Here is a 25,890-nt window from a genome sequence, read left to right as displayed (position 1 = left end):
CGGCTGGGGACGTCCGGGGTCGCACGGCCGCCGCTCCACGGCCAGGCAAGGTTGCGGGCAGCCCCCGCTGCTTCCCACGCTGGACAGCTCCCCTGGCTCTCCGCCGGGACTCAGCCCGAGGCCTCCCACCTGGGGCGCCCCAGCGCCAGGCAGTCCCGGCCGGGACAAGGCCCCAGTGTGTGCCCAGCAGGAAGCCTTGGCACTGCCCGCAGGGCTCTTGGCTCCGGGGCCACCGCAATCCTCCCGCTAATCCCTTTCACCAGCCACTTCCCGGCACCTGCGGCCCGAGGCGAGGGGCTCTGTGGGCAGAAGAAACGGCGCGCGCTCGCCCCCCTCCCCGACCCCCTGGAGGACAGGACGAGCAGCAGGCCCGGCTGAAGATGCTTCTTGCTGCCAGGGGGTTTCCCTGGAGACAGGAGCCTGGCTGCTGCCGGAGGACAGAGGGGGACTCACACTCCGCCGGGCCCCGGACAATGGACTGCTTCTCTCGGGGTACCTCTGCCTGCCCGCGCCGGCTGCAGAGCTACTCTGGCTCCCACCTGCCCCACCAGGGGGGTGGTTAACAGTGAAGCCAGTGTGCAGAGGCTCAGGGAGCTTCGGGCCAGAAAAGTTCCCGCTCTGCGCTTCTGCCCGCGGCTGCCGGATGTGCCCAGGTCCTTCCAGCCCCGGATCCCCCCCGCCCCGCCCACAGTCCCTCCAGGCTCAGGTTCGGGGTTCCGGGTTCTAATCCAGTCCACATCCGGCTCCAGAGTTTGAGCTTCCAACCGGGGCCACGGATAGACTTGGGAAGGCCGGAGGGGGCCACCGGCAGCTCCTTCCCGAACCTTTGCTTCCCTCGACACTTCCGTGGATTTTATTTTATGCTCTTAAGGCCACTCCTTGGATGGAGTCAATGGACTTCGCCAAAGGATCCAGCACACCGAAAGGCTAAGAAGCTCCGCTGTAGGGGAGCCCCCATCCGGGCACGTTCAAGGGAAGACCAGCAGCCGCTGGCCGCCTCCCAGCAGGGTCCTCCAACATTCTAGAATCCAGATTCCTGACCTGGGAATTTGGGAAAGGGGGGGGGGGGGAATATGGTGGGGTCTGCACAGATCTAAATGACTGGCAAGCAGGTGCCAGAAGAGTCTTTTCAAACCTGGCCTCAGACACTGCCCAGCTGGGTGACCCTGGGCAAGTCACTTACCCCCATTGCTAGCCCTTATCTCTCTTCTGCCTTGGAGCCAATACACAGTATTGATTCTGAGATGGAAGGTGGGAGGGAGGGAGGGAGGGAGAGATAGAGGGAGAGGGAGAGGGAGAGGGAGAGGGAGAGAGAGAGAGGGAGAGGGAGAGAGAGAGGGAGAGAGAGAGGGAGAGGGAGAGGGAGAGAGAGAGAGAGACAGAGAGAGAGAGAGAGAGAGAGAGAGGGAGAGAGGGAGAGACAGAGAGACAGAGAGAGAGAGAGAGAGAGAGAGAGGGAGAGAGGGAGAGAGACAGAGAGAGAGAGAGAGAGAGAGGAGAGAGAGAGAGAGAGAGAGAGAGAGAGAGAGAGAGAGAGAGAGAGAGAGAGAGAGAGAGAGAGAGAGAGAGAGAGAGAGAGAGAGAGAGAATGAGAATCTTGGGGGTTGGATTCTCCTGCACAAGTAATTGGACCCATCTGGGCAACAATAAGGAACTTGAGAGGGGCATTCTGGTTTGGGGAGGAACATATATTTAGAACCAGAAGGAAAATGTGAGATCCTCTCATTTTATAGCAAGAGTATGGAAGTCCAGAAATGTTCATTAGACTTGTCCAAGGTCACACGGCAGTAGAGAGTCGATTGAGGTTTCAGAGTTAAGACTCCAAACTTGGTGTCAGTCCTTCTGTATCACACAGGAAGAGTCCAGTTTAAAAAGAGACAAATTGGAAAGCAATAGGAGAGCTGGGTCAGTAGAGTAATCTAGGAGGAAACCGAAGTTGCATTCTAGAGCTTGGAAGAACCATTGAGCCTGGTGATATAGTAAGAGATGGGCACTGAGGCAGAAATTGAAGTCTTAGGAGTAGATGAAGCCATCAAGGGATGGTTTTGTTATTCCTCCTTGAGTGGCCTCCTTTGGGAAGGGAGGTTAACACAAGAAGGAAGAGGAGGTTTCAAGCATAAGGGGCGCCATTTTGTTCCACAGAAATGTAATAGTAGAGGATGTCTAATCAAACTTTTTCCTGAAGAACAATTTCCACTCTAAATAATTTGGCTACGTAGCATTGGTGGATGGCCACTGAGGTCCTTCCCACCTTTCCAGTTCTTTGATTTTTTGACCCCCATCAAGTTTCCATCTAGCTTCTCATTGCAAAGACCTCCAATGAGAGGGTTCTCGGCACCTCCCAAGATAGCCCTGTATAACATACCATTCTAGGAAGACTTTCCTTTTCCCTCAAGCTAATATGCCCATCTTTTCACCTGACCCCCGCTCTTCCTAGAGGCAGAACGATGGCTCTTCCACATGACTCCTTCAGACACATGAAGACGAGTTTTCTCTTCTCCAGGCTCTCTCTAGTTTGTTTAACCATCGCCCAGCATGACTGGAGCACCTTCACTATCCTGGGCTCCCTATTCTGCATTCTTCTTCAGCTTGAGGCTGCCCTTCCTAAAATAGGAGTCCCCAGACTGAACAGGATACTTCAGATACAGCCTGACCGCATCAGAGGACAGAGAGATGGTTTATCATTTCCTCGTTCCTCGAAAGTATGCTTCCAAGTTGAGCTATTTGGGCTGCTGACTCACACGAAGCTTGTAGCTTTTGGTTAAAATCTTTTTAACCACTGAAAACCCTCCGTCTCCTCTTTTCTCTCCTCCCCTTCATTGAAGATGAACCCTGAGCTAAACTAATTGGCCAGGTTTCTCTCCCCTCAAATAAGTCTCCATTAGTCTTTACCAGGATGTGGAGGGTTTGCTTCATCTTGGCGCCTCTGGCTGGTTATCCCATTGACCAGCGTTCCCAAGCCTTTTGAAATGATTTGCCTTTCCGATATTGTTATTGTATAAATGTTCTCACTCTGCATCAGTCTATACAGGTCTTCCCAGACTTCTGACACCATCTCCTTTATCATTTTTACACCACAATTCACATTCAGTGTCCATCACATTCATGTCCCATAACTCGTTCAACCACTTCCCAACCGATGGGAACCGTCTCAGTTTCCATTTTGTTGCCACCACTCGAAGAGAAGCCATCAGTTGACTTTTGCCTAGCATGGGTATTTTTCCTTCCTTTGATCTTTTTGGGTGCTATAGGCCTAGCAATGGTATCACTGGGTCAGAGGACATGAAAAATTCAAAATTGTTCTTTCCAGGATGGCTGGACCAGTTCACAGCTCCATCGACGACGCATCCATTGCTGTAGCTGTCTTCCCACAGCTCCTCCAGCATCCATCATTCTTTTTTTAATTAACCTTAATAATCTGAGCCCAAAGCTCTGGGACAGGTTCTTATCCTTCCTTCCTTCCTTCCTTTCTCCCTCTTCTCAAACGACCCACCATGGTTAGAGTTTGTTTTGCTTAGGAATGATCCCTTCCTTAGTCAACTCTTCCCCTTCTTTTCTTCTTTTCCTCCCAATTCCTGATGAGTGAGATGCATTTATGTACCCAGCTCTCTCTCCTTCCCTCCTTTGGCCAATTCAGATAAGACAGGTTCAAGTAAGAACTATTTCTTTTGTACTCCAATTATGTGAGGTAAATTTTCCCATCCTTCGTCTCCCTTCCCCACTGTCCAGTGTGTTCCTCATCCTTTCCATTTTTCTTCAACGGTCATCAAACATAAGAATATAATCCCAAGACCACTATCCTATTAGACTTGCTCCCTTCATGATGACAGTATTCAGAGAGGACATGTGCCATCTCCCTACATCAGAATGTAAACAACTTATTCTTTAGTCCATTGTGATTACTCTCATATCTGTCTCTTTGTTTTTGGTTCCTGTTTGCATTTCAAAATTTCTATGAAGCTTTCTTTGGCCTTTTATCAAAGGTCCATTTCCCCCCTGTAAGAACATACTCCAGTTTTTCTGGGTCAGTTTATTCTTGGTTACAAGCCTTCTGGAATACTCTGTTCCAAGCTCTCTCTCCACTTCCTTATAGTGATATCGGCTAAATTGTGTTTGGTCTTACGGGTTACTCCTTGGTACTGGAACGATTTTTCTGGTTCCTTTTGATATTTTCCCATCGACTTGGAAGCTCTAGATTGTAATTGTCACTGGGAGTTCTCTTTTGAAGATTTCTTTCTGGAGATGGTGGGTGAATTCTTTGTTTCCACTTTGCCTCCTGGTTCCAAGAGATCTGCACTAATTTTTTAAAAAATATATTTGAAATACGACTGGACCACCATGCTCTTGACTTCACTCTTGCAAGTCCCTTCTCCTATTGGTGACTTCTTCCTGGAACCTCCACTTTGGAGAAGGGCCTCCGATCAGCCTCCCTCATTCTATGAACTATACTAGCATACTCCTGCCTGGGTACCTCTGGAACTCCATCCAGGGGAAAGTCTCTGGGTGTGTTGCTCAGATTTAGACCAAGGTCAAGAACTTGTGGAGTGCAGAAAAGGAGCACAGCAATCAGATTTTGCCCAGGATCCCGCCCTTCCCTCCTGCTTTACTGTTCCCCTTTTTGTCTTCTCCCATTAGGATATAAACTTCTGCAAGTCAGGGACTTTCTTCTTGCTTGTATTTATATATCTATTAATTAACAGTATCTGAAACACAATAAGCGTTAAAAAAAAAACTCTCACCTTCCATCTTAAAATCAATATTGGTTCCAAGGCAGAAGAGTGGTAAGGGCTAGGCAGTGGGAGTTAAGGGACTTGCCCAGGGTCACCCAGCTAGGAAATGTCTGAGGTCAGGACCTCCCCTTTCTGGGCCTAGCTATAACAAGCATTTACTAATTGTTATTGCTTTAATCACTGGCTTTTTCATCACGGCTTTCAAGAAGTCGAGTAATCCTTAAATTCTCTTTTCTATATCCACCCTCCCCCCAAGCCTTTTGTCTTTGTTTCAATATTTCTTATTGTCTTTTATGGGTCATTATCTTCTATTCTATCTAATTTTCAAGGAGTTTGTAACTTCATTATGGTCTTCTACACCTTGTATATCATTGTTTTTTTCAATTCTTTCTTCGACAGCTCTCAATTCTTTTCCATTTCCCTCTCTGGTGTTAGTCATCAGAACATTTAAAAAACTTTAAAAAAAATTCTTGTTTCATCTCTTCAAGGAATTCTAATTGAACTTGTGTCCAAGCTAGGTTTTTCTCTGAGGCTTATGCTTTGGGACCATTCTCTTCTTTAGAGTATAAACAAAACAAAACATTTATATAGTGCTTCCTACGTGCTAGGAACTATGTTAAACACTTAAAAATTATCTCATTTGATTTTCACAACTCTGAGAGGCAGATGGGATATTTTTATCTCCATTTCACAGTTGAGGAAACTGAGGCAAACAAGGTTATGATGACTTGCTTAGTGTCACAGCTAGAAAGCATCTGAAGATGGAGTTGAACTCAGGTCTTACTGATGTCTGTTCCAGGGCTCTATCCTTGGACCAGTTTGCTGCCCCATTTGCACACGTGCATAGGTATGACATGTGTGGGCAATATCTCCATCACGCTATTTCTTACAGTGGGATTCTTTTATTTGCTCATTTTTTCGGATCTATTTCCTGACATCAGACTTCATTTTAGGGTCATGCTTGACTCACTTCTGGAGAGGAATATCTGGGCTCCGCTTATGCCTCCTTGGGTTCTTCTGGTGATTTCTTGGGAGCGTGGAGTGTTGTCTAATTCCAGGATCTCGGGAACAGCTCAGACTGGGGACTGCAAGCTTTCAGTGTCTCCAAAATGATCTGGTCCAGGGCAAAGTCTGATTGCTGCACTCCTGATCAGAGCTCTAGAAGTTCCAGACCTTGGCCTAAATCTGAGCAACACGCCCAGAGGCTTGCCCTTTGATGGGGGCCAGGACACTGCTTCTCTTTACTGAAGGCAGGAACTGGGCTCGCCACACTTTGCATCTGCTGTCCTGACTGGTTCCATGCTGTCCATGGAACAGGATGTCTTCCGGTGTCCCATCCTCTCCTCCTCCTTACCTCTCCTGTCTCCTTCTAGGTCTTGTTTTGCCCTTTGGATTGCAAGGGCAGAGCCTCTCTTTTTATTGTTGTCAAGTGCTTGGCTTGAAGTAGACACTTAATACAAGCTTATTGGATTAGATTAAAAAAAAAAAGAAACAACATTTACCTTTCTCAGTATAGGCTCCAAGCTAAAAGAGCAGTAAGGGTTAGGCAATCACAGAGTTAGGAAATATCTGAGGTTAGATTTGAACCCAGATCCTCCTGACTCCAGGCTTGCGGCTCTATCCACTGTTACTTATCTATCCTGGTTGGACTGGTTTTAACCATTACTGGTCACTTGGGGAACCTCTGCTGATTCAGATTGATGCAGTTGTTAGATTTCCCTTTGGCCTGGAATTCCTGCCCTTGTTATTTCTCTACAGGCTTCAAATTAGGTTGAAATCTTTATCTGTACTCCCAGTTTTGACAGATACTTAATAAGTGATTTTTCATACTATGTCACGCTCCCCTTTTCACGTGGAAAATGAAGGGACTGAGGCTCTCCAAGTCCCATTTCATCAGTTCTGACATCTGTTCTAAGGTTCATATTCTGGTAATTCTGGGAGGCAAGGTCTCTCCCAGCCTTAATATTATTCAATGCTTTAGGATCCATTCCAGTTCTGCCATTGTGTTCTACATCCTCTGATCCATACTGTGAAAAAGAAGCTGAGTGATAAGCCTAGACCACTGGGACCCAGGCTAGGTCCAATTCCAAAGGCTGAATCATTTGATCTGATTTTACTTCCTCAGAGATTGACATTAAATTGTACTGGAAGAAAGTTCATGAAGTGAAAATGGAACAAAAAGTTGGGCTGCGATGTTTCTAGTCTACGAAAACCCAAGAGGTAGATGGGAGTCCATAACACAAGGGTAGAGGTCTGGTGGGATCCCTGTTCCTGTTCAGAACTCACACATGCAGCAGTAGCAGCTTTAGGAACTCTCAGCAAGGGAGTTGGACAACTGGTCAGAAAGAGATTACAGGGACCCTTTGCTGACACTGGGTAAAGCTGGTGCTGATTGGCAAGTCTATTGCCTGTAAGCAGTTCTGGGTCACAGTTCCAGGGCAGAGAGGGGAGCTACGACAGTGTGCAGCTAGAGAAGACCAAGGGCCCTTTCCTTGGTAAGAATCAGAGCCCAGATCAGAAGAGCAGTGACCATACCTCTCCCAGGGTAACCCCACCTTGGAAGTACCCAACATTTGCAGATCTCCAGAACTAGCTCTGAAAACAGCAACAAACTTGGGACAGTGCCTTCCTACCCTCAGCTGAGCAGAGCCCACCTTTAACATAAAGTTCAAAGTAAAAAAAAATCCTGGGGAAATGAACCAAAACCAAACCAAAACAAAACAAAAAGAGCTTGACCATAAAAAGCTACTATGGTGACAGGGAAGACCAAAACATAAATGCAAAAGATAATATTAAAATATCTATAACCAAAGCCTTAAATAAAAATGCCAATTGGATTCAAGCCCAATAAGAATTCCCAAAAGAATTAAAGAGAGATATAAATGTGGTTGAGGAAAAATGGGGGAAAGAAATATATGTCAGAAAATTATGAAAAGAGAAATAACAGCCTGGCCTAGAGGGACAAATTTTTTGTTGTTGTTACTGTTCAGTCCTTTGAGTCATGTTTTATTCTTTGTAACCCCATTGGGTTTTCTCGGCAAAGATACTAGAGTAGTTTGTCATTTATTCTGCAGCTCATTTTAAAGATGAGAAAATTGAGACCAATAAGATTAAGTGACTTGCCCGTGTATTAGGCAGGATTTGAACTCAGGTCTTCCTGACTCTAGACCAGATACATCAAATCCACACACACACAAAACTGAAGAAAATATCACCTTAAAAAGCAGAATTGGCCCAATGGTAAAGAGGCAGAAATTTATCAAAGAAAAGAACTTTAAAAAGCAGAATTGGTCAAATGGAAAAAGGACACCATCTCATTAAGACTAGAGTTTAGCAAGTAGAGGATAATAACTCCATGAGCTATCAAGAAACAAAAGGAATGGAAAAATAGAAGAAAATATGAAATATCTCAGTGGGCAAACAATTGAGCTGGAAAAGTTTGAAGAAAGATAACTTAAGAATTATTGGACTACTTGAAAGCCATAATATATTTAAAAGGCCTAGCCATTATATTTCAAAAAATTATAAAGAAATACTGCCCCAATACCTTAAGATTCAGAAGGTAAAATGGAAATTTAAAGAACCCATTGATCATCTCCTGAAAGAGATCCCAAAATGAAAACCTGCAGGAATATTATAGGTAACTCCCAAAGTTCTCAGGTTAAAGAGAAAATACTGGAAGCAGTCAGAAAGAAACAGTTCAAATATTGCAGTCACATATAGGGTAATACAAGATTTAGAAGCTTCTACTTTAAAGGACTGAAGGGCTTGGAATATGGCATTCCAGGAGCTAGAATTACAAACCAAGGATCATTTGCCCAACAAATTGGGCAAATTGGGGGGGGGGGGATGAATATTTAGTAAAATAGCTAACTTTTAAGCACTTCTGATGAAAAGACCAGAGTTGAATAGAAATTTTAACTTTCAAATTCAAGATACAAGAGAAATATAAAAACATAAAGAGAAAATAATAAAATTGTTAAACTGTTTACATCTCCATAGGGAAGATGATACTTGCTTATTCCTAAGGACTTTATCATTATTAGGGCAGTTAGAAGGATAGATAGAGGGCACAAATGTGAATTACCTTTGATTGGATGATAAAGAAAAAAATAAAATCATGGGGTGAGAAAGAGGAATTCACTGGGAGAATGGGAAAGGGAGAAGTAGAATGGGGCAAATTATCGCATATAGAAGAAACACCAACTGCTTTTTTTTAGGGGAGAGAGAAAGACGAGGAAGGATGGCAGGCTACACTTAAAACTTACTCTGAATTAAATTTTAAAAGGTTTGCACAATGAAAACCAAAATTAGAAAGAAAGCAGAAAACTGGGGAAAAACTTTGAATACAAGTCATTCTCCAATTGATAAATGGTTAAAGGAAATGAATAGGTAGTTTTTCTAATGAAATGCAAATTAAAACAACTTTGAGGTATTACTTCATTCCTATCAGAAATAAATGCTGGGCGGGGGGAGGGAAAAATAGGTATACTAATGCACTGTTGGTGGAGTTGTGAACTGGTCCAAACTCCTGGAAAGCAACTTAGCACTATACCCAAAGAGCTATAAAATCAATACGACTGTTAGGTCTCTATCCCAAAAATCAGAGAACAGACAAGGGACCCATACACATGAAATTATTTCTTAAATTCTTTTTGTGGGGGCAAAGAATTGGAGATCACAGGGATGCTTAGCAACTGGGGAATAGCTGAATAAAAACACGAATATTGTGTTATAACAAATGATGGGGAGGAGCTCAGAAAAAAAAACCCCAAAACCTCATAATAAGCCCTAAATAAGCTGATGTCCAATTTAGTGAGAAAACCAAGGAGATGATAGTGCACAATATGGTACAAGTGGGAAAGATTTGGCAGCTCTGATCAATGCAATGATCCACAATGGTTCCAAAGGATGAAAAATGCTCTCCATCTCTGGAGAGAACCGATGAACTGAGGGCAGCCTGGAGGCCACTTTTCTTGCTTTTTCTGGCTTTTGTTGGCAACATGGAGAATCTGGAAATGTGTTTTGCGTGATTTCACATGAATAATGGATATCATATCATTTGTTTCCTCAGTGGGTAGAAAAAGGAGAGGGAGGGAAAGAATTTGCCAATCAAAATTTCAAAAGGCGTTTAAAACAATATTTTTTAAAAATGAAAATCTGGGGAAACCTTTTTTTTAAAAATTCTTGTGAAGTCTCAGGGGAGCTAGTATCTGAATATTAAAAATGTGCCGCTCTCCTCTTCCTCCCCACTTCCACAGTGGTAGGCAGTAAGCTGATAATACTTACCATCACAGAATGTCAGTCGGGGAAAGGACCTTAGATTTCATCTATCTCAAGCCCTTCATTTTACAAATGGGGAAACTGAGTTCCAAGGAGAACTAAGCAGATACATGGAAGCCAGGACTCCTGGCTCTCAGGCCTGCATCTCTTTTCACCATCTCCTGCTCCCACGAGTTGTTTTTAAAGCAGAGACAAGTTAGGCTCTGAGGGTGGCTTGGCTAACGTCGTATATACGGTGAGATGAGGGCTCAATGTTAGGTTTTTGATTCCCAGGGCTGTTCGCTCCCTACCTGTTAAATGGCTGACGGCAGGATCAGGTGGGTTCTGCTTGCTTTCAGAGGTAGAACCAGGAAGATTGGAGAGAAGTTTTTGTTTCATTTAGTCAATTCAGTCATGTCAGACTCTGTGACCCCATTTGGGGAGTTCTTGGCAGAGATAGGAGAGCGGTTTGCCATTTCCTTTTCCAGCTTGTTTGACAGAGGAGGGAACTGAGGCAATAGAATTCAGTGACTTGTCCAAGGTCCCAGAGCTTCTAAGGGTCTGAGGCTAGACTGGACCTCAGGAAAAGTCTTCCAGACTCCTGGCCCAGCATTATGTTCATTTTGGCACCACCCAGCCAACCCGGTAGAAGATACAAAGAAGAAAATTTAAGCTTGCGAGTCAAGGACATTTCTCTGCTGTCTGGACATTTTATAGCCCAGCAGTCCTCCAGTGTGGCCTACGGGCCTCTCCAGCCTTTCCCAAGGCCTGCAAGGTCAAAAGTATTTTTATAATAATACTTACAAGACACGCTTTGACCATTAAGATACGCCTTCCTTTTCCAACTATCTCCATGGGGCTGAATTTTCTTCATATAGCTTGGCCAAGCAGCAAAGACGAAGGAGCAGACAGGAGAAGCCAACAGACATGAGAGACTTGCAAAAATAGGTCAAACAATGCCACCCTTTTCACTGTTTTTGGAACACAGAATTCCTTTCAAGAAAATCTTTTATATTAGCAGGAATGGTTTATTGTTTTTAAATTAGTTAATAAATATTTTTGAAATGCATCAGCTTATTTTTCTACTACAGTAAGTATTGAGAAAGATAACCCACACAAACAAAGCCCTTTGGGGAATCCTCAATTTTTTAAGAGTGTAAAGGGGTCCTGAGACCAAAAAGTTCGAGAACTGATGGGACTGGCCCATCTCCCTCGCAGAGACCATGCCTAGAGGACTCGGCCGTGTTAGCCCCAAACCCTTTCATCACACAGTCCTGTCTAGGTCCACCTTCCTTTCTTTAGTAGCCAGCTTCTTGATCATGCCCTGTGACACGGCCCTCACCTCCTACCTCTCCCCTTTCTAGTTCTGGAACTCTAATCCAATCCACCCCGCCATTCCTGCTGGAGAGAGCCTGGTAGGGCTCTTCTTACCACCCCGACAACTTCCCAAACCAAAGTGCCCTGCCCAAAGGCATTCCCTTGTCTGGGGTATCCCTCCCATTAGTATACGCTTCTTGAGAGCAGGGACGGTTTCTGCTTTTGTACTTGGACCCCCAGAACGAAGCATTGTGCTTGGCACAAAGTCAATATTTAATGATCTTTCACCAACCCATCCACCCATCCACCCACCCATCCACCCATCTATCCATCCATCCATCCATCCACCCACACATCCACCCATCCATCCACACATCTACTCATCCATCCATCCACCCACCCATCCATCTATCTACCCATCCATCCACCCATCCACCCACACATCTACCCATCCATCCATCCACCTACCTACCCATCCATCCACCCACACATCCACCCATCCACCCACACATCCATCCACACATCTACCCATCTATCCATCCACCCATCCACCTACTCATCCATCTATCTACCCATCCATCCACCCATCCATCCATCCACCCATCCATCCATCCAGTTATTCCCAAAGTGGAACAGGCTATTTTAGGTCACACATGACAGGATTTTCAGCAGATCCTGGAAAACCACTTGTGAGCTATGTGTGAAGAGGGGATTCTTTGAATAACCAGGTCCAAATCTTTGAGTGGAACCATGATTAGGTCTGTGGCTGAGATGGGTTCAAGGGATCCTAGATCCTGTGAGGCGTCCAGGACAGTTCCTGGGTGGAGAGCCTGAGGAATGGGGAGGAGGTTGTCCTCGACAGGAACAGGAATGACAGGAGGGAGGAGGGTTTAGGGGAAACTGAGGAGTCGAAGATGACTATCGGAAATCCAGCGAGAAATGTTTTGAGAGGTGTGAAATGGGGGATCAGCAGAAGCCTGGAGCAGGAAAGGTAAATAGGAGAATCTGCACAACTGAATTCACAATTCACGGGAACTTATGAGATGACCAAATCAAGCAGCATATAAGAGGAGAGGAGGGCCAGGAGACGTGGCGTCCTGAAAACCCAGAGGAGAGCATTGAACAGGATCAAAGGTTGGAGAGGACTGAGAAAAGCCCATTGGGTTGGGCAACTAAGATAATCGTTCCCTTTGGAGAGAGCAGCAATGATTGGAAGACGGATCATCGGGGTAAGGAGAGAAGGAAGTGGAGACCCCTGTGTAGACCCACAAAGGGCAAGAGAGACGGGACGATATTGGGGGCAGAAGGACCAAGTGAGGATTTTCTTCAGGATGGAGAAGACACAAACGTGTGCAGGCAGCATGGAATGAACCAGCAGGGGGAGATGGAACACGGTGACAGAATGAATGGGGGTGACGAGGGGGGCAATCTGATGGAGGAGCCGGGAAGAGCACGACTGGAGCAGAGCGGGGTTCGCTTTGGCAAAGAGCAAGGCCACCTCTTCATCTACGGGGTAGATGCTGGTGGCAGAAGGCCTGGACACGAGAAGACGAGGAAGAGGGCAAAGGGAACTATGAAAGATCCTCCGCTGAGAGGGTGGGTGGGAAGCCCTGGAAGGTGTGAGGAGGGCCGGAAAGGTCCCGCTTTTTGGCTCATCATAAAGCATGCTCCGGGCCTTGAGCATCTCCACGTGGATCCCCGTGCCTAGAATTCTCTTCCGACTACCCTGGCTTCCCTGCATCCCCAGCCGGCTTCCTACCTTCTGCAAGAGGCCTTCCCTGAGATTATCTTGTAGACGTCGGACTGTGCTCGATTGCCTGGAGACTGTTTGCTCTTTTCTGGGGGGTCCCCAGTGCTTAATAAACACGGCGGGCGGCCTCACTTCCCCTCAGACTCAATGCTGCACGTGGGAGGTAGGAGACCTGGCCACGCTGCTCCAGCCCACTTGGACCCGGCCCTCCCATCAGTCCACCAAGCCAAACACTGTCTGTAAACCGTCCCCAGCGGGCTCCCCTCCGGCTCAGCCGCGTGCAAGCACACATCTCACTCACCCCAAAGGAAGAGCCACCCTTTAAAGAGGCAACTCGGGATCTTCCTAAGTCCAGCAGGGCTGCAGTCCCTGTCGCCTTCTTCTTCCCAGGCTCGGCGCCACCTAGTGGCCGCACCGCATCATCACCACCGGGCCTGCGGGATGCCCATGCCCATGCCCCTCCTGCGAGAGCCCTGCGGCGCCCCACTCAGAAGTCATCTTGCTGGACCCCCCCCCCCCAGACCCCCTCCCGGCCCTTCCCCCGGCGGCCCTCCAGCTTATCCGGCTTAGAGCACAAGTCCTGCCAGAGCCCCGACTACAACACACTCAGAAGCCCAACTCCGGGTTCTTCTTCAGAGCCGCAGGCCCACTGGGCCGGCCAGCGTTTTCCCGGCCCCACAGACTGCCGCATCCCTATTTTACAATGAGGAGGCCAAGGCTGGAGGCCGGCCCGAGCCTGGCCCTCTGTCCGGGCACTGTCTTTGGTGGCCACCAGCTGGGCATCGATGAGCAGGAGGCCAGCCGCCAAGAACGTGGAACATCCGAGGGCCCGGCCCGGCGCCCGCAAGTCCAGCCTCCCATCCGGCCTCCCTCCCACAAGAGGCTGCCGAAATTCGAGCCAGAGTGCACAAAGGGAGCCCCCACGGGACACTCCAGAGAGGGGGCTTCCCCGGCCCCGCCACCTTTTGGGGGGCAGCGGCAAAACAGAGCAAGATGGGCTTTGGGCCGAGTGTGTATTTAGTGCCTGTCTGGGCCACGATCAAGTACAGAGTGCGAGTTCTCCTGGGGGCCACCTCAGAGAGCTAGCTGTCCAGTGATCTGGAAGGACGGGGTCAAAGTGGGGCAAAGGTCATCCTGGGGATGGGGGGGGGGGCGGCTGAGCCCACTTCCTGGCCAGTTCTGTGGTTTTGGTTCTACGTGACGTCACCATCCCATTTGGGGTTTTCTTGGCAGAGACGAGCGGTTGGTCATTTCCTTCTCCAGTTTATTTGTACAGACGAGGAAACGGAGGCCAGATCTGAAGGCAGGTTTTCCTGACCGCAGACGCCGTCTCGTATCTGCCGAGGTCCCGGGCGCTCCCAAGGGCAATACTGAACACAACAGACACAGACAGTAACGCACAGCCCGCGGGATCCACGGGGACAGTGAGCTTCTGGGAGGCGGGCAGCCCCGGGAGAGGACGTAGCACCAGAATTGGGAGCCCAGAGAGCTGGGTTTGAATCCTGCCTCTGACAGCGCCAGGATGGACAGATCCCTCGAGTTCTTCGTGCCTCGCTCTTGGACGATGGTGAAAAGGACCACGATAGCAGCTCACCCACGCCAGGAGCTTTAAGGCTTCCAAAGCGGCTCCTCCTCAAGGGGTCTCCTGGGAGCCCTCCGACCCCTGGGAGGGAGGCGCCGTTACCCCCATTTCAGAGGACGAAAACAGAGGCAGCAGGGAGTGGAAACATGAATCGCTCCAAGCCCCCAACCAGTGTCTGCAGGCAGATCGGGACTTGAGCGTTCCTGGTCCGGGCGCAGGGCATGCTGGACGTCGCCTCCCCCCAGGGCTCGTCTAGAGCGGTGCCCTCGGGCGCCAGGGACAAGGCAGGTCTAGACCGGCCTCGCACCCATACACGTGTACAGAGGCAGCACGTCGACGTGCAGGCGCCGCTTAGCCACGGCCCACACAGAGTGCATCTGGCCGCCGGGCGCCCTCGGGGCCCCGAGCCAGGATCCTGGGCGGCCTTCGGTCCGGCCATCTTCGCGCCCGGAAGTCTTCGAGGCAGCAAAGAAGAGAGAAAGATGGAGGGGGCAGTTTTAAACCTTTTATTGGCAGCAGTTCGGGGAGAGTCCGCTAAGGCTGGTGACGATGGCTCGGGAGGACACACGGGACCCGCCGGGACGCCCGGCCCACGTCGGCTTCTTCCTCGCTCCTCCTCCGAGGTCAGAAACGGGCTTCGCCGAGGCTGTCTCCTGCCCCCTTCCGTGCCCAGGCAGGGGCAGAGGGACGGGGAGAGGAGCGGACCTCCGGGAAGACCCATCCCGCTGCTAGAAATGAAAAAGCATTATCTCGCGGGGCCTCGTTTCTTTAAAAATAAATATTTATAAACAAAAGGAGGGAAATCTGAAGAACTACACGGTTTCAAAGCTTCCTTTGCAACAACCCAGGGGTCCCGGGTGGGTCTGCGCCTGAGAAGAGATGCTGCCCCGCTCTGGCGCGCCGGGCCAGGCGCCATCCTCTGCGGCCGCCCGGGGCCACCCCGGCCGTGGTGCCCGCCTCCAGGCCGCCCGCTGGCACCTCGCTCAGTCTCCCTTGGTGATGAGGTCCTCGATGTAGGCGTCCAGCTCGTCGTCAGTATTGATGTCGATGTCCTAAAGTGGCGGGAGAGAAAGGCCTGAGCAGGGCACGCCACGCTCCGGGCACCCTCTCTAGGTCCGGCTGCCCTTCCCGCGTTTGACCCCCGTCACCCCCTCCTGGAAGCTGCCTGGCATTTCACCCCCAGCCTCCACACCTTTGCCCAGGCTGTCCTAACTCCTAGGACCCTTCCGACTCCATGGGTCAGTTTTCCCCGGCACCCTCCCATCAAAAATAACTCGGAACACGCTTTGTAGGCATTTTGCTGCCCGTGTCAGCAAGGCTGGGAGGCCTCAGAGCCCCACGAAGGGCGGTGGACATTCAGCGACCCTTGCCGCTTCCTCAGGAGGCGCTCGGGACCAGAGGCCACCCTCAGCTCTGCCTCTCTAATCTGGGTCCCACAGAGGCAGCTCTGGGCAGGACTCGAATCCAGAGCCACGGGCAGCCTGGGACAGGCCCTCTCTCACCTCTTGCACTTTCTGGAGCAGGGCCACGATGTTGGTCCTCAGTTTCTGCAGCTTCTCCTCAGTCTCTCGAAGCTTCCTCTCCGAGGCGCGGAGGTTCTCCTCGGAGGCCTTGGCACGGGCATCGGCCCGGGTCTGGTACGAGTTGCACAGGTTCTGCAGCCCCACCTCGTACTGCTTGAAGTAATCCTTCTGGAGAGGAGGAGGAAGGCAGGGTCAGGGTGGGCCCGGCCAATCATCCATCACGAGGCTCATTCCCAGCCCCAGGACCCAAGGAGGGAGGTGCGAGGCCCGGAGCCAAGAGGCTGTCGTCAGTGACCCCCTTTGAGGTTTGTAGGACTAAAATGACTATTCAGGAACTTCAAGGATTCTATTCCATGAGGTTATTGATGATCACTTGAAGTAGAGGAAACAGGAGAAGCCTAACAGGGACAGTGAGCACGATCTTCCTCTCGGGCATAAAGCCCGCCACAATGCCAGAAGGGATGCGGGGAGCTGCGAGAGAGCTTGAGGGAGGCAGATCCTCACTACATGGGCTTCTCTGGGCAAAGACCCTGGAGTGGGAAATGGAGGCAAACGAGGTTAAATGACTCAGCCAGGGTCACATAGCTAGTGTCTGAGGCCAAGTTTGGAGTCGGGAGTCTCCCTGACTCTAGGCCCAGCACTCTGTGCACTATGGTGTCACCCTGGCCTTGGTTTGCCTCAGTCCACTCATCTCTAAAATGGACACAACGATAGTCTCCCAAAGACTGTGAGGACTAAGAGGAGGACCTCCTGGTAGATGCTATCTGGGCCTCTGAGGACATCCTACATTCTCCTTTACCCAGGCCCAGCCTCAGCTTAAAGACCTTCAGAACAGGGAGCTCGGCACCTGGCCGGACAGCCCAGGCAACTTCTGGATGCTCTCCCCTGGCCCACACTGGGAGGGAGTTTGCACTGGCTCCCTGCTCTGCCCTCTGAGGCTTGCCTTCCTGGAGAGGCATCGAGCAGCTCACAGGCCCACCTGCTCATCTCATCTACGCGGTCTCGATAGGCCTAGATCATGCCTGAGGGCCGGGAGCCTCACCACCACCAGGGCCTGCCAACCCCACCCTACGTGGCCTTCAGCATTTCTCCAGCTGAATCTGCTCCAAGAGAATAAAGAGCCAAAGCAAACAAGCAGAGCTCAGTTAGGGAAGCCAACAAAAAGGACTTAACCATCACGGAGACCCTGGGGCCTGCCCACGTGAGCCCTGGCCCAGAGCGTCCGCTATTTCGGCCCCTTCCCCACGGCCATCCGCCTCGGGTGCCCCGTCGGGAAGATGAGCTTCAAAAGTCTGTCCCCAGGATGATCGGGCCTCCCGGCCGGCCACACACTCTGGTCTGCAGGAGGCAGGCCCGACTGCCTCAAACTAGGCTCTGTCCCCTGGAGCAGACGGTCTCCAAGGCCAGGATCACCATTACAGGCCAAACTCGGGCTCTGTGCAGCCAGACCAAGATGGTGCCGAGCTCTCTCCTGAACACCTTCTGCCGGTGGCATGTTTTTGGCATCGTATCTTGGGCCCAATCGATCAACTACGGAGACTCCGGCGTGCCGTGGGCTCCTGTGGGCTCCCCTCAGAAGGCCACGGAGGCGCCTTCCTCATTTCTCCAGGCATCCCCAGGGCCCCGGGATGCTGCCTGCCTCTGGCGGCCTTCCACGTGGCTGCCTCGGCGTTTCTTTGAGGCTCCCCTTGGCACCGGGCGCAGCCCAGCTCTTCAGGGACAGGGTGGAGGGGCCCGGGTTCCGATGGCCCGCAGTGTCAGAGAACAGGGCCCCGGTTTTCGGGGACTTTCGGTCTTGCCCCCCAGCCCAGGCCATTGTCCCATGCCGACCAGCTTCCTGACCGCTGCCCTGTCCCAGAGGTACAGCTGTCACACCAACCGTCTGGAGGGTCCATCCATCCAAACCCGGCTGGAGTCTGGGCTTGGGTTGTCGTAGGGCCCGGACAAGCAGAACCAAGCGATCACACGCGAAAGCCTCACTGGACGCTCTTCGACCCGGACTCTGAGCTGGCTCTTGGACATCCGTCCTGGTGAGCCCCGGTCTGAGCCGGCCCGACGCCCATCACCCAGCGGCCTGGACCCTCTCGGGCCCTTTGGCCAAGGAAGCCTGAACGACCGTCTGTGGGCAGGAGGCTCTGGCGGCCAAAGACCGAGGGCTACCAAGCACACAAAAGGGATCCGCGGCCCATCAGGCAGCCGCCCGCTGCCCAATGTCCCCGCGAAAGCTCCTCCCCGGAGGGTAAAGCCGACGGCTTCTGGAGAGCCGGCAGAGGCTGGGTGCTCCTCGCGTGCGACGAGGGCCCGTTTTCTCTGGACCCTCCCACGCGTGTTGCTCCTCACGCCGGGGCTCCCCCCGGCCATGGCTCCAGGGCCCAGGCTCGAGCGTCACCATTCCAGAGCTCTGGAATGTCTGAAATTGGCTTTGGGGGTTCCAGTTTGGAACAAGGAATCTGGAAGCGCCAGGCTGCCGGCACACGGGATCGTCCCAAAGGCGGCCTGAGCCACCCGCCTCGCCGGCCTTCCATGTCCGGAGACCGACGGCCTGACCCTGGGCAGGGGAGGGGAGGGGAGGGGGCTGTCAGCCGGGACCCCCTCGACTCACCAAAGGGAAGGCCATCAGCTCCTCCGGGCTCATAGAACTCAGCTCCTTCTTCGAGATGGGGAAGTTGGGGGGCAGGAAGTACCGGAGACAATTCCTACGAAGAGGAAGCAGAGAGAAGAGCTTCAGGAGGCGGCGGCGCATGCAGGCTGCGCGTGCCACGCCGGGCCGGGGCGGAGGCTCACCGCAGGGTCTGGACCAGCAGGTCCACGGCCTCGTGGCTGCTGCTGGGGCCGGTGGTGTCGGGTTCGATCCGGATGCAGTCAGAGGTGGAGGGCTCGATGGCGATCACGTCCTCGTCCCCCTGCTGCTGCGTGTCGGGGCTCTGGTACTCCGGGGAGGGGGGCTTCATCAGCCTCACGTCGTCGCTGCCTTTCTCGACCCTGCAAAGAGCGCGGGCTGAGGGCGGCCTCGGGGGCTCGTGTGCCGGGAGCGGCCGCCCCCCGCTTGCCCGGGCCTTACCAGCGGTCCCTGGGCGTGGTATCCGTGGGCACGTAGTCGAACTTCACCTTCCAGCGCACCACGTGTTTGCTCACCTCCACGGCAGTCACGCGGCCCGTGTACCACTCCCTGTTCACGCGGACCTCCACGTGGAGCCCTTTGTCTGCAGAGACAGCAGCGCGCCTGCCGAGCAGCCCCCCAGCGGCCGGTCCCCGCCCTGGCCCCAGGCCGGCCTCCTCTCCCAGGCCGGCCTGCCTTCCCGCCTTACCTTTCTGGGCTTTCTTCAGTTCAACCAAGTCTTCTTCACTGGCGCTGTCTGAGAGCTGCGAACAGACCCCAAAGCAGAGCACGGTCCGAAGGCAGCCCAGGAAGTGCCGCCCCGGCCCCCTCCCCCCTCCCCCCTCCCCCCCAAAGCGCTTCCGCGGTAGCCTGGGCTGCCGGCACAGGTCGGGCACAGCAGACGCTGCAGGGCTTGGCAGCAGCCTGGCTGGGGGCGAGCGGGAGCCCCCCGCGGAGTGAGAGGGGTGGGGCACGAGGGGGGGCTGGAAAAGCCAATCTACAAACCACCAGCGAGGGGGGAGCTGGGCCCCAGCAAGGACGAGGACTGGAAAGAGGGCGCTAGATTGGGCCGTGGGGGGAGCCTAGGGGTGGGGGCAGGAGGCGGCAGAGGGGGCTCGGGGGAGTCCTCTAGGCAGGAGAGATGGAGGAGAGACCTAAGACATGTTGGGGGGGGCAGGAGCAGGGAGCAGAGAGAAGAGCGGCGGGTGCCGGCGAGGCAGGCACTGGACTCGGGGAGGAAAAGGGGGGGTCCCAGAAGTGAGAAGGTCAGTCACGGGCACGGCCTGAGCAGCAGCTGTGGAGAGGGACAGGGAGAGCCCGAGGGGCTGCGACTCCGCCGTGACACGGAGGCTGAGCGCGAGCACTTCTGGTGCTGGGACCATCCTCCGGGGGAGCCGGGGCCCAGGGAGGACTCGAGGGGGCCCGCCGGAGGGGAAGGCTGCGCTCTGCCCGGGGGGCCGAGGCTCATGATCCGATGGTGAGCCCCCAGCCGTTCTGACCATTTCCCAGCCCTGCCCAAGAGCCTGCCTGGCATCAGCCTGTCCCCTTGGGAGGAAGCCCTCCAGGACCCGCACCACCCGCTGCCTCTAGTTCAGTCCAGACGCTCAAGCGACCAGTCACCATCTGGGGTGGCGGAGGCCAGAGGGCCAGAAAACGGCACCGATCCCCCAAGCACTGGTCTGGTCGGTCACTGACAGACGGGCCACCGAGGCTCTTCCTGTCCTGCAAGAGCCCTTTGAGTGCAGCCCCCTGCCAGGGCCTGTCCCAATCCCCCAAGGCCATGGGACCACGGACTCCGCAGAGCTGGGAGGCACCTTCGAGGCCGAGGGAGGTGACCAGGGGTAAAACTTGAACCCAGCGTCGCCGGGCTACATTTCGGCACCAGCTCTCTCCTCTCCCGAAGGACTGTGCCATGCTGTACGTGCCCCACCTGGCAGAAGCCGCACACGCACGCTGGAGTCCCTGAGCCCACCCTGGGCCAGCCCCGGTGAGCTCTCAAGGGGCTTCCGGCCGGGAAGGAGGCCTCACCTCTACCACCACTTCACTCGACTCTTTCCTCTCGTCTTTCACCATGAGGACTTTGCCCCGCTTGGATTTCTCCTTCCTCCGGTCTCCGTCTTCTTCAGCCTCGTCCTCCGTCAGGGTGAAGCTTCTCTTCCGGGCACTGACGATCTGGAGGGACAAGGAGCCGCGTTTGGAAAGGGGCCGGGCCCGTGCACTCCTGGGGGCTCTCCAGGAAGGCTCGCTCGGCGTGCCCTGGCCGAGGGGTCCTGGGCCTCTTGGGGGACGCCGCGGCCCAAGGCCCTGCCCCTTCGGAGAGGGGCCAGGGGAGTGCGGGAAGCCTCGGGTCGGAGATGGCTTCTGAGGGGCATCGTCCAGGGGAGAGCCCTGAGGGCGGCTGGCATCGGCCTGGAGGAGATCAGAGGCGTGAGGAGGGAGCCCGAGCAGACCTCTGCCCGCTTGGGCAAAGCTGTGCCTGTGCTCCCTGCGCCAAACAGCCCAGGGCCCTCCCCCCAGGCTCCGCACTAGTGCAAGGCAGTGGCACAGCCTGGGCAGCCCCGGCTGGTCCGGCCATGCCCAGTGTGTGCCCACTTAGTGTCCCAGAGGGGAGCTTCTTCCCTCCACATCTACACTGATGGGCACACACTGAGAGACCAGAGCAGGACGGTCGCTGGGCCCCTTGTCTGCACATCTCTACCCAGGAGGAGCTCTGGGAGAGTGTTCGCCTGGGCTCTGCCCCGTGTGCCTCCGTTTCCTCCTTGGGAAAACGGACATAAATGTTCCTGGACTGAGTGCCAGGGCTTGAGAGACAAGCGTACGGCCCCAGCTCGCCGGGCAGGCCTAGATCTCTGCTGGGGAGGGCAGGCAAGACTGCTGGGGGCTGCGGGTGGCGGATAAGCAAAGTATCACCTGAGGTTTACTGGGCGGGTCTGGCTTCTTGAGCACTGGGGTCTTCACCGGTTTGGGGATGGGCACGTCGCGGGGGGGCCTGGAATTCAGCACAAGCGATGAGGGGGACCTCACCACGGAGACCACTCTGGGAGCCGGTTTGACAATGGTGCTGCTGGGCTTCCGGGGAGCCAGAGTGGATGGGGACATCCGGGACGTGCTGGCCTCCTCCTGGGCTGCCGAGTGGGCCGGTCTCGAGGAGATGGACAGAGGGCCCCTTCTGGCCTGGAAGGCTGACCTCGCCATCGGAGGGGGGAGGGGAGGCGGGGGCGGGGGGCGGCTCGGAGCGTTCTTAATCACGGCCGGCAGCGGGGGGGACCTGGGCCGTGAGACTCGACGGATGGTGTGGGACTCCTGCCAGAGAGGACAGAGGGGTGACGGTTACCCGACGGTCCGAGGGGGGGGAGAAGCCCCCAAGCTGGGGGGGGGGGGTTCATTTACCTCCATCGCTGGCCTGCCGCTCACTTCCAGGGGCAGCTTCTTCAGGTCAGCCGGGGAGCGGATAGGCACCGTCTTCTGTAGGGACAGCAGAGGTGGTCACTGGTGCCCCTCGACCCCCCCCCCGGTCTGCGCCCCCTCAGAGGGCCAAGGCGGGGGTCCGCCAGAGACACGTTCAAGCCTGGACAAGGCAGGCTTAGGCCGCAGCTCCAGGGCTGTGCCTGGATGCCTATCCAGGCTTCTGACCTGAAGGTCTGACACTTTCCGGCACCCCAAACTCATTAGCTCAACAAGTCTTCAGAAGCCTCGATCTGGGGGCAGCCAGGTGGCTCGGTGGGCAGAGCCAGGTTTAGAGACACGAGGTCCTGGATTCAGGTCTGTTCTCAGACACTTCCTAGCTGGGTGAGCCTGGGCAAGTCACTTAACCCCTGAGGCCTCTGATTCTGCCCCAGGAATTGTGGGAAAGGAGGAGACAAGCTAGTTGGTGGGGGCAGGGGTGGAGTCCAGAGCCTTGAATGCCACATTAGCACAGGGTCGGGCAGCCTGGGGCCCACCCACCTGCAGAGCTTCCAGCCTCTCCTGCTGTTGCCGGATCTTCTCCGTCAGCTGCTTCTGCTTCTCCTCTTGGCTCTTAAAGTCTTTCTTCAGGGTCCCCAGAGGCACCTTCTGCTTCTGCTCCGACGCGCTGCAGCTGCGCCCCCCGACAGACAGGTGGTGCTGAGAAGGAGCCGAGGCCCGGCCCCCCTCGGGCTGAGCCTCCTCCTCCCGGCCCGGGCAGCCGGCCGGCCGGCCCCTCACCTGTCCTGCTCGGCGTCGGGGTTCATGGTGCACACCCACGTGTCCGGGTAGTCCCTCTCCACAGAGCTCAGCTGGAAGGGCAGCGTCCGCCACTTCAGACACAGATCTGCCAAACAGCACCGGCCAGGGCCGTCAGCCCGCCCGCCCGGCCCCCCGGAAACGCCTCCCCATCCTTGTGCAGACAGCCCGGGAGCCACACCAGTCCTGGGACTCTGAGGCAGGCAGGGAAGTGCTGGTTCTGCTCCAGAATCCTGCCCGAGAGGCTGCTGGCTGGCGTGAAAGGTGGGCCAAAAGCCCATCCACAAACGGGAATCTCCAGGCTAAGAGGGCCCTTTCCTGAGTTGGGGGGCTCCCAAGAGCCGGGGGGGGGGGGCACATCCAGAAACGACTGACACAAAATGAGGCAGCAACAATAACTCAAACATAGCAGAGAAAACAGGCAGGGACCCACCTGGGCGCGCTCCAAAGGCCTTTTAAGCCACTTTATTCACCAAAGGGCGAGGGCCAGCTTCCTCTCCGGGTTCTTCCCCGTCCCCACTGGCACCAGGGCCCTCCCCGGATAGCCCCTCCCTCACGGCGGCCCAGTCAGAGGGAGGCTGGAGGCAGGGGCCGCCCGGGGCCCTTTGATAACACATAAACCAGGAGCAGGCTCCCACCCAGCCCCAAAGAGATGCCCCAAATCCCATTATCTTTAGCAAAGACAAAAGAAGGAGCAAGACCGGGAGGAGCTTTCAAATCCACTTTAGTTGGGGGCTAAAGGAGGAAACCCAAATCAGGATTCCAGAGGGAAGGGGGTCGCCCAGGGTTCCTTTGCTGGCTCGGGTACAGCATTCCTGCAGTGTCCGCAAGGGGATCCAGGCCCTGCTCAGAGCTGCTGGGGGCTCACAGCGGAGCCCAGCCAACGGAGCTCTACTTGCACACTGAACACTTGCAGACCCTCCACCCCCACCCCGATCCAACTCTGACAATGGCGGCACGAAGACCCGAGGGAGCAGAGCCTCGATCTATCATATCAAGTTCAAAGCCAAGAAACCGTCTGGAGAACCGAGCCCATACAAAGTTCCTAGGACGCACTCAGAAGAGCACAGAATCGAGGCTGCCATCCAAAGTCCCAAAGGAAAAGGGAGGTCTCGGCCCCCAAAGAAAGTAACGCCTCCAAAAACAACAGGCTGAGGTAGCAGCCAGATGGCTCAGGGTCCTGGGTGCAAATTTGACCTCAAGATACTTCCTAGACCGAGGACACATCAAAGGCTTTTTCTACATCTACTGATATAATCATGTGAGTTATTTGTTATATTCATATGATAAGTTATGTTGATAGTTTCTCTTATAGTAAACCATGGAAATCCCGTTTGGTCACAATTAATCTTTGTGATGTGTTGCTGTAGTCTCCTAGCTAGTATGTCACTTAGGATTTCCGCATCCACATTCACGAATGAAATGGGTCTGTAATTTTCTTTCTCTATTATTTGCTCTTCCTAGTAGGGACACCAGTACCATATTTGTTTCATAAAACATTGGCAAAATTTCTTTACGTATTATTTTGAATAGTTTATTTAATTTTGGAATTATTTTGATCTTTAAATAATGGGTAGAATTCATTTGTGAATCCTTCTGATTCTAATGCCTTTTTTCTTTTAGAAAGTTCATTCAAGCCTATATAATTTTTTTTTAAACCCTTACCTTCTGTCTTAGGCAGAAGAGTGACAAGGGCTAGGCAATGGGGTCAAGTGACTTGCTCAGGGTCACACATCTAGGTCACATTTGAACCCAGGACTCCCATTTCTTGGTCTAGCTCAAGATTCACTGAACCAACCAGCTGCCACTTATAATATCTTTTTTCTAAAACAGGTTTATTTAGATTTTTTTATTTCCTCCTCTGATAGTCTGTATTTCTATAACCATCCTTCCATTGCCAAATTTGTTGGCATATAATTGAGCAAAACAACTCCTAATAATTTATCTTCCTTGATGGTATGTTCACTATTTTGATTTTTATTTACTTTTTTAAACCCTTACCTTCCGTCTTAGAATCAATACTGAGTATTGGTTCTAAGGCAGAAGAGCAGTAAGGGAGAGGCAGTGGGGTTAAGTGACTTGCCCAAGGTCACCCAGCTAGGAAGTGTCTGAGGCCACATTTGAATCCAGGACCTCCTGTCTCTAGACCTGGCTCTCAATCCATTTAGCCATCCAGCTGCCCCTAAACTTTTCATCTTTAATACTAGTGATTTGATTTTCTTTTTTCTTAAAATCATATTAATCAGTGGTTTATCTTTTTTGTTGATTTCCATCCCCCCATAAAACCCACTCCTAGATTTATGGATTTAATGGTTTTCTTTAACATTCAATGTTATTGATTTTGGTTTAATTTTTAGGATTTCTAGTTTGGCTGACAATCAAAAATTTTTCTCCCTAGTTTTTTAAGTTGTATTTCCAATTCATTGATCTGTTTTTTTAAAATTTCATTAATATAAACATTTAGAGATATAAATTTTCCTCTAATTTAGTTTTTGTGGTATCCCCCAGGTTATCATCCTCTTTAATAAAATTATGATTATCTTCATTATCATTATCATTCTCTTTAATGAAATTATTTGTTTCTTTGACTTTAACTCACCTATTCTTTAGTTAATCTCCAATTAATTTTTACTTTGTGCTTCCACAGTCCCTTACATAAAATTTTTATTGCATTTTGGTCTGAAGAGGATGCATTTAATATTACATTTAATATTTAATACATTTAATATAGCTTTTCTATATTAATTTTGTTTTTGTCCCCTAACATATGGCCAATTTTTAAATAGGCACCATGTACCACTGAGAAGGTATATCCCTAATCCATTTATTTAATGCCATCCCAATCAAATTACTGAAAAATTATCTTATATTGAGCTAGAGAAAAAAACAAATTTATATTCATCTGGAAGAACAAAAGATAAAAA

General features: G+C 52.4%; 1 protein-coding gene across 6 annotated transcripts in view; it reads right to left on the bottom strand.

Annotated features, from left to right (window-relative positions):
* Nucleotides 1-10,999: 10,999 nt before the first annotated feature.
* MORC2 (MORC family CW-type zinc finger 2) overlaps nt 11,000-25,890 on the bottom strand; it is a 66,451-nt gene continuing 51,560 nt past the window's right edge. For 4 of the 6 annotated variants that reach the window (XM_056821475.1, XM_056821472.1, XM_056821476.1 and 1 more), the window contains 11 exons: nt 22,949-23,054; nt 22,709-22,841; nt 22,154-22,228; nt 21,674-22,066; nt 20,792-20,935; nt 19,473-19,527; nt 19,226-19,367; nt 18,949-19,146; nt 18,767-18,860; nt 16,144-16,332; nt 11,000-15,693 (listed from right to left, as the gene is read on the bottom strand). In XM_056821475.1, coding sequence (XP_056677453.1) covers nt 15,625-15,693; nt 16,144-16,332; nt 18,767-18,860; nt 18,949-19,146; nt 19,226-19,367; nt 19,473-19,527; nt 20,792-20,935; nt 21,674-22,066; nt 22,154-22,228; nt 22,709-22,841; nt 22,949-23,054 — 1,598 coding nt within the window. In that variant the 3' untranslated portion in view covers nt 11,000-15,624. The remainder of the gene's footprint in view (nt 15,694-16,143; nt 16,333-18,766; nt 18,861-18,948; nt 19,147-19,225; nt 19,368-19,472; nt 19,528-20,791; nt 20,936-21,673; nt 22,067-22,153; nt 22,229-22,708; nt 22,842-22,948; nt 23,055-25,890) is intronic. The other 2 variants (XM_056821474.1, XM_056821473.1) reach the window with 2 other exon arrangements.

Source organism: Monodelphis domestica, chromosome 3, assembly GCF_027887165.1.
Source record: "Monodelphis domestica isolate mMonDom1 chromosome 3, mMonDom1.pri, whole genome shotgun sequence".
NCBI classification, from domain to species: Eukaryota; Metazoa; Chordata; class Mammalia; order Didelphimorphia; family Didelphidae; genus Monodelphis; species Monodelphis domestica.
Note: the sequence above shows the minus strand (reverse complement) of the source record. Positions and strands in the feature narration are given on the sequence as shown.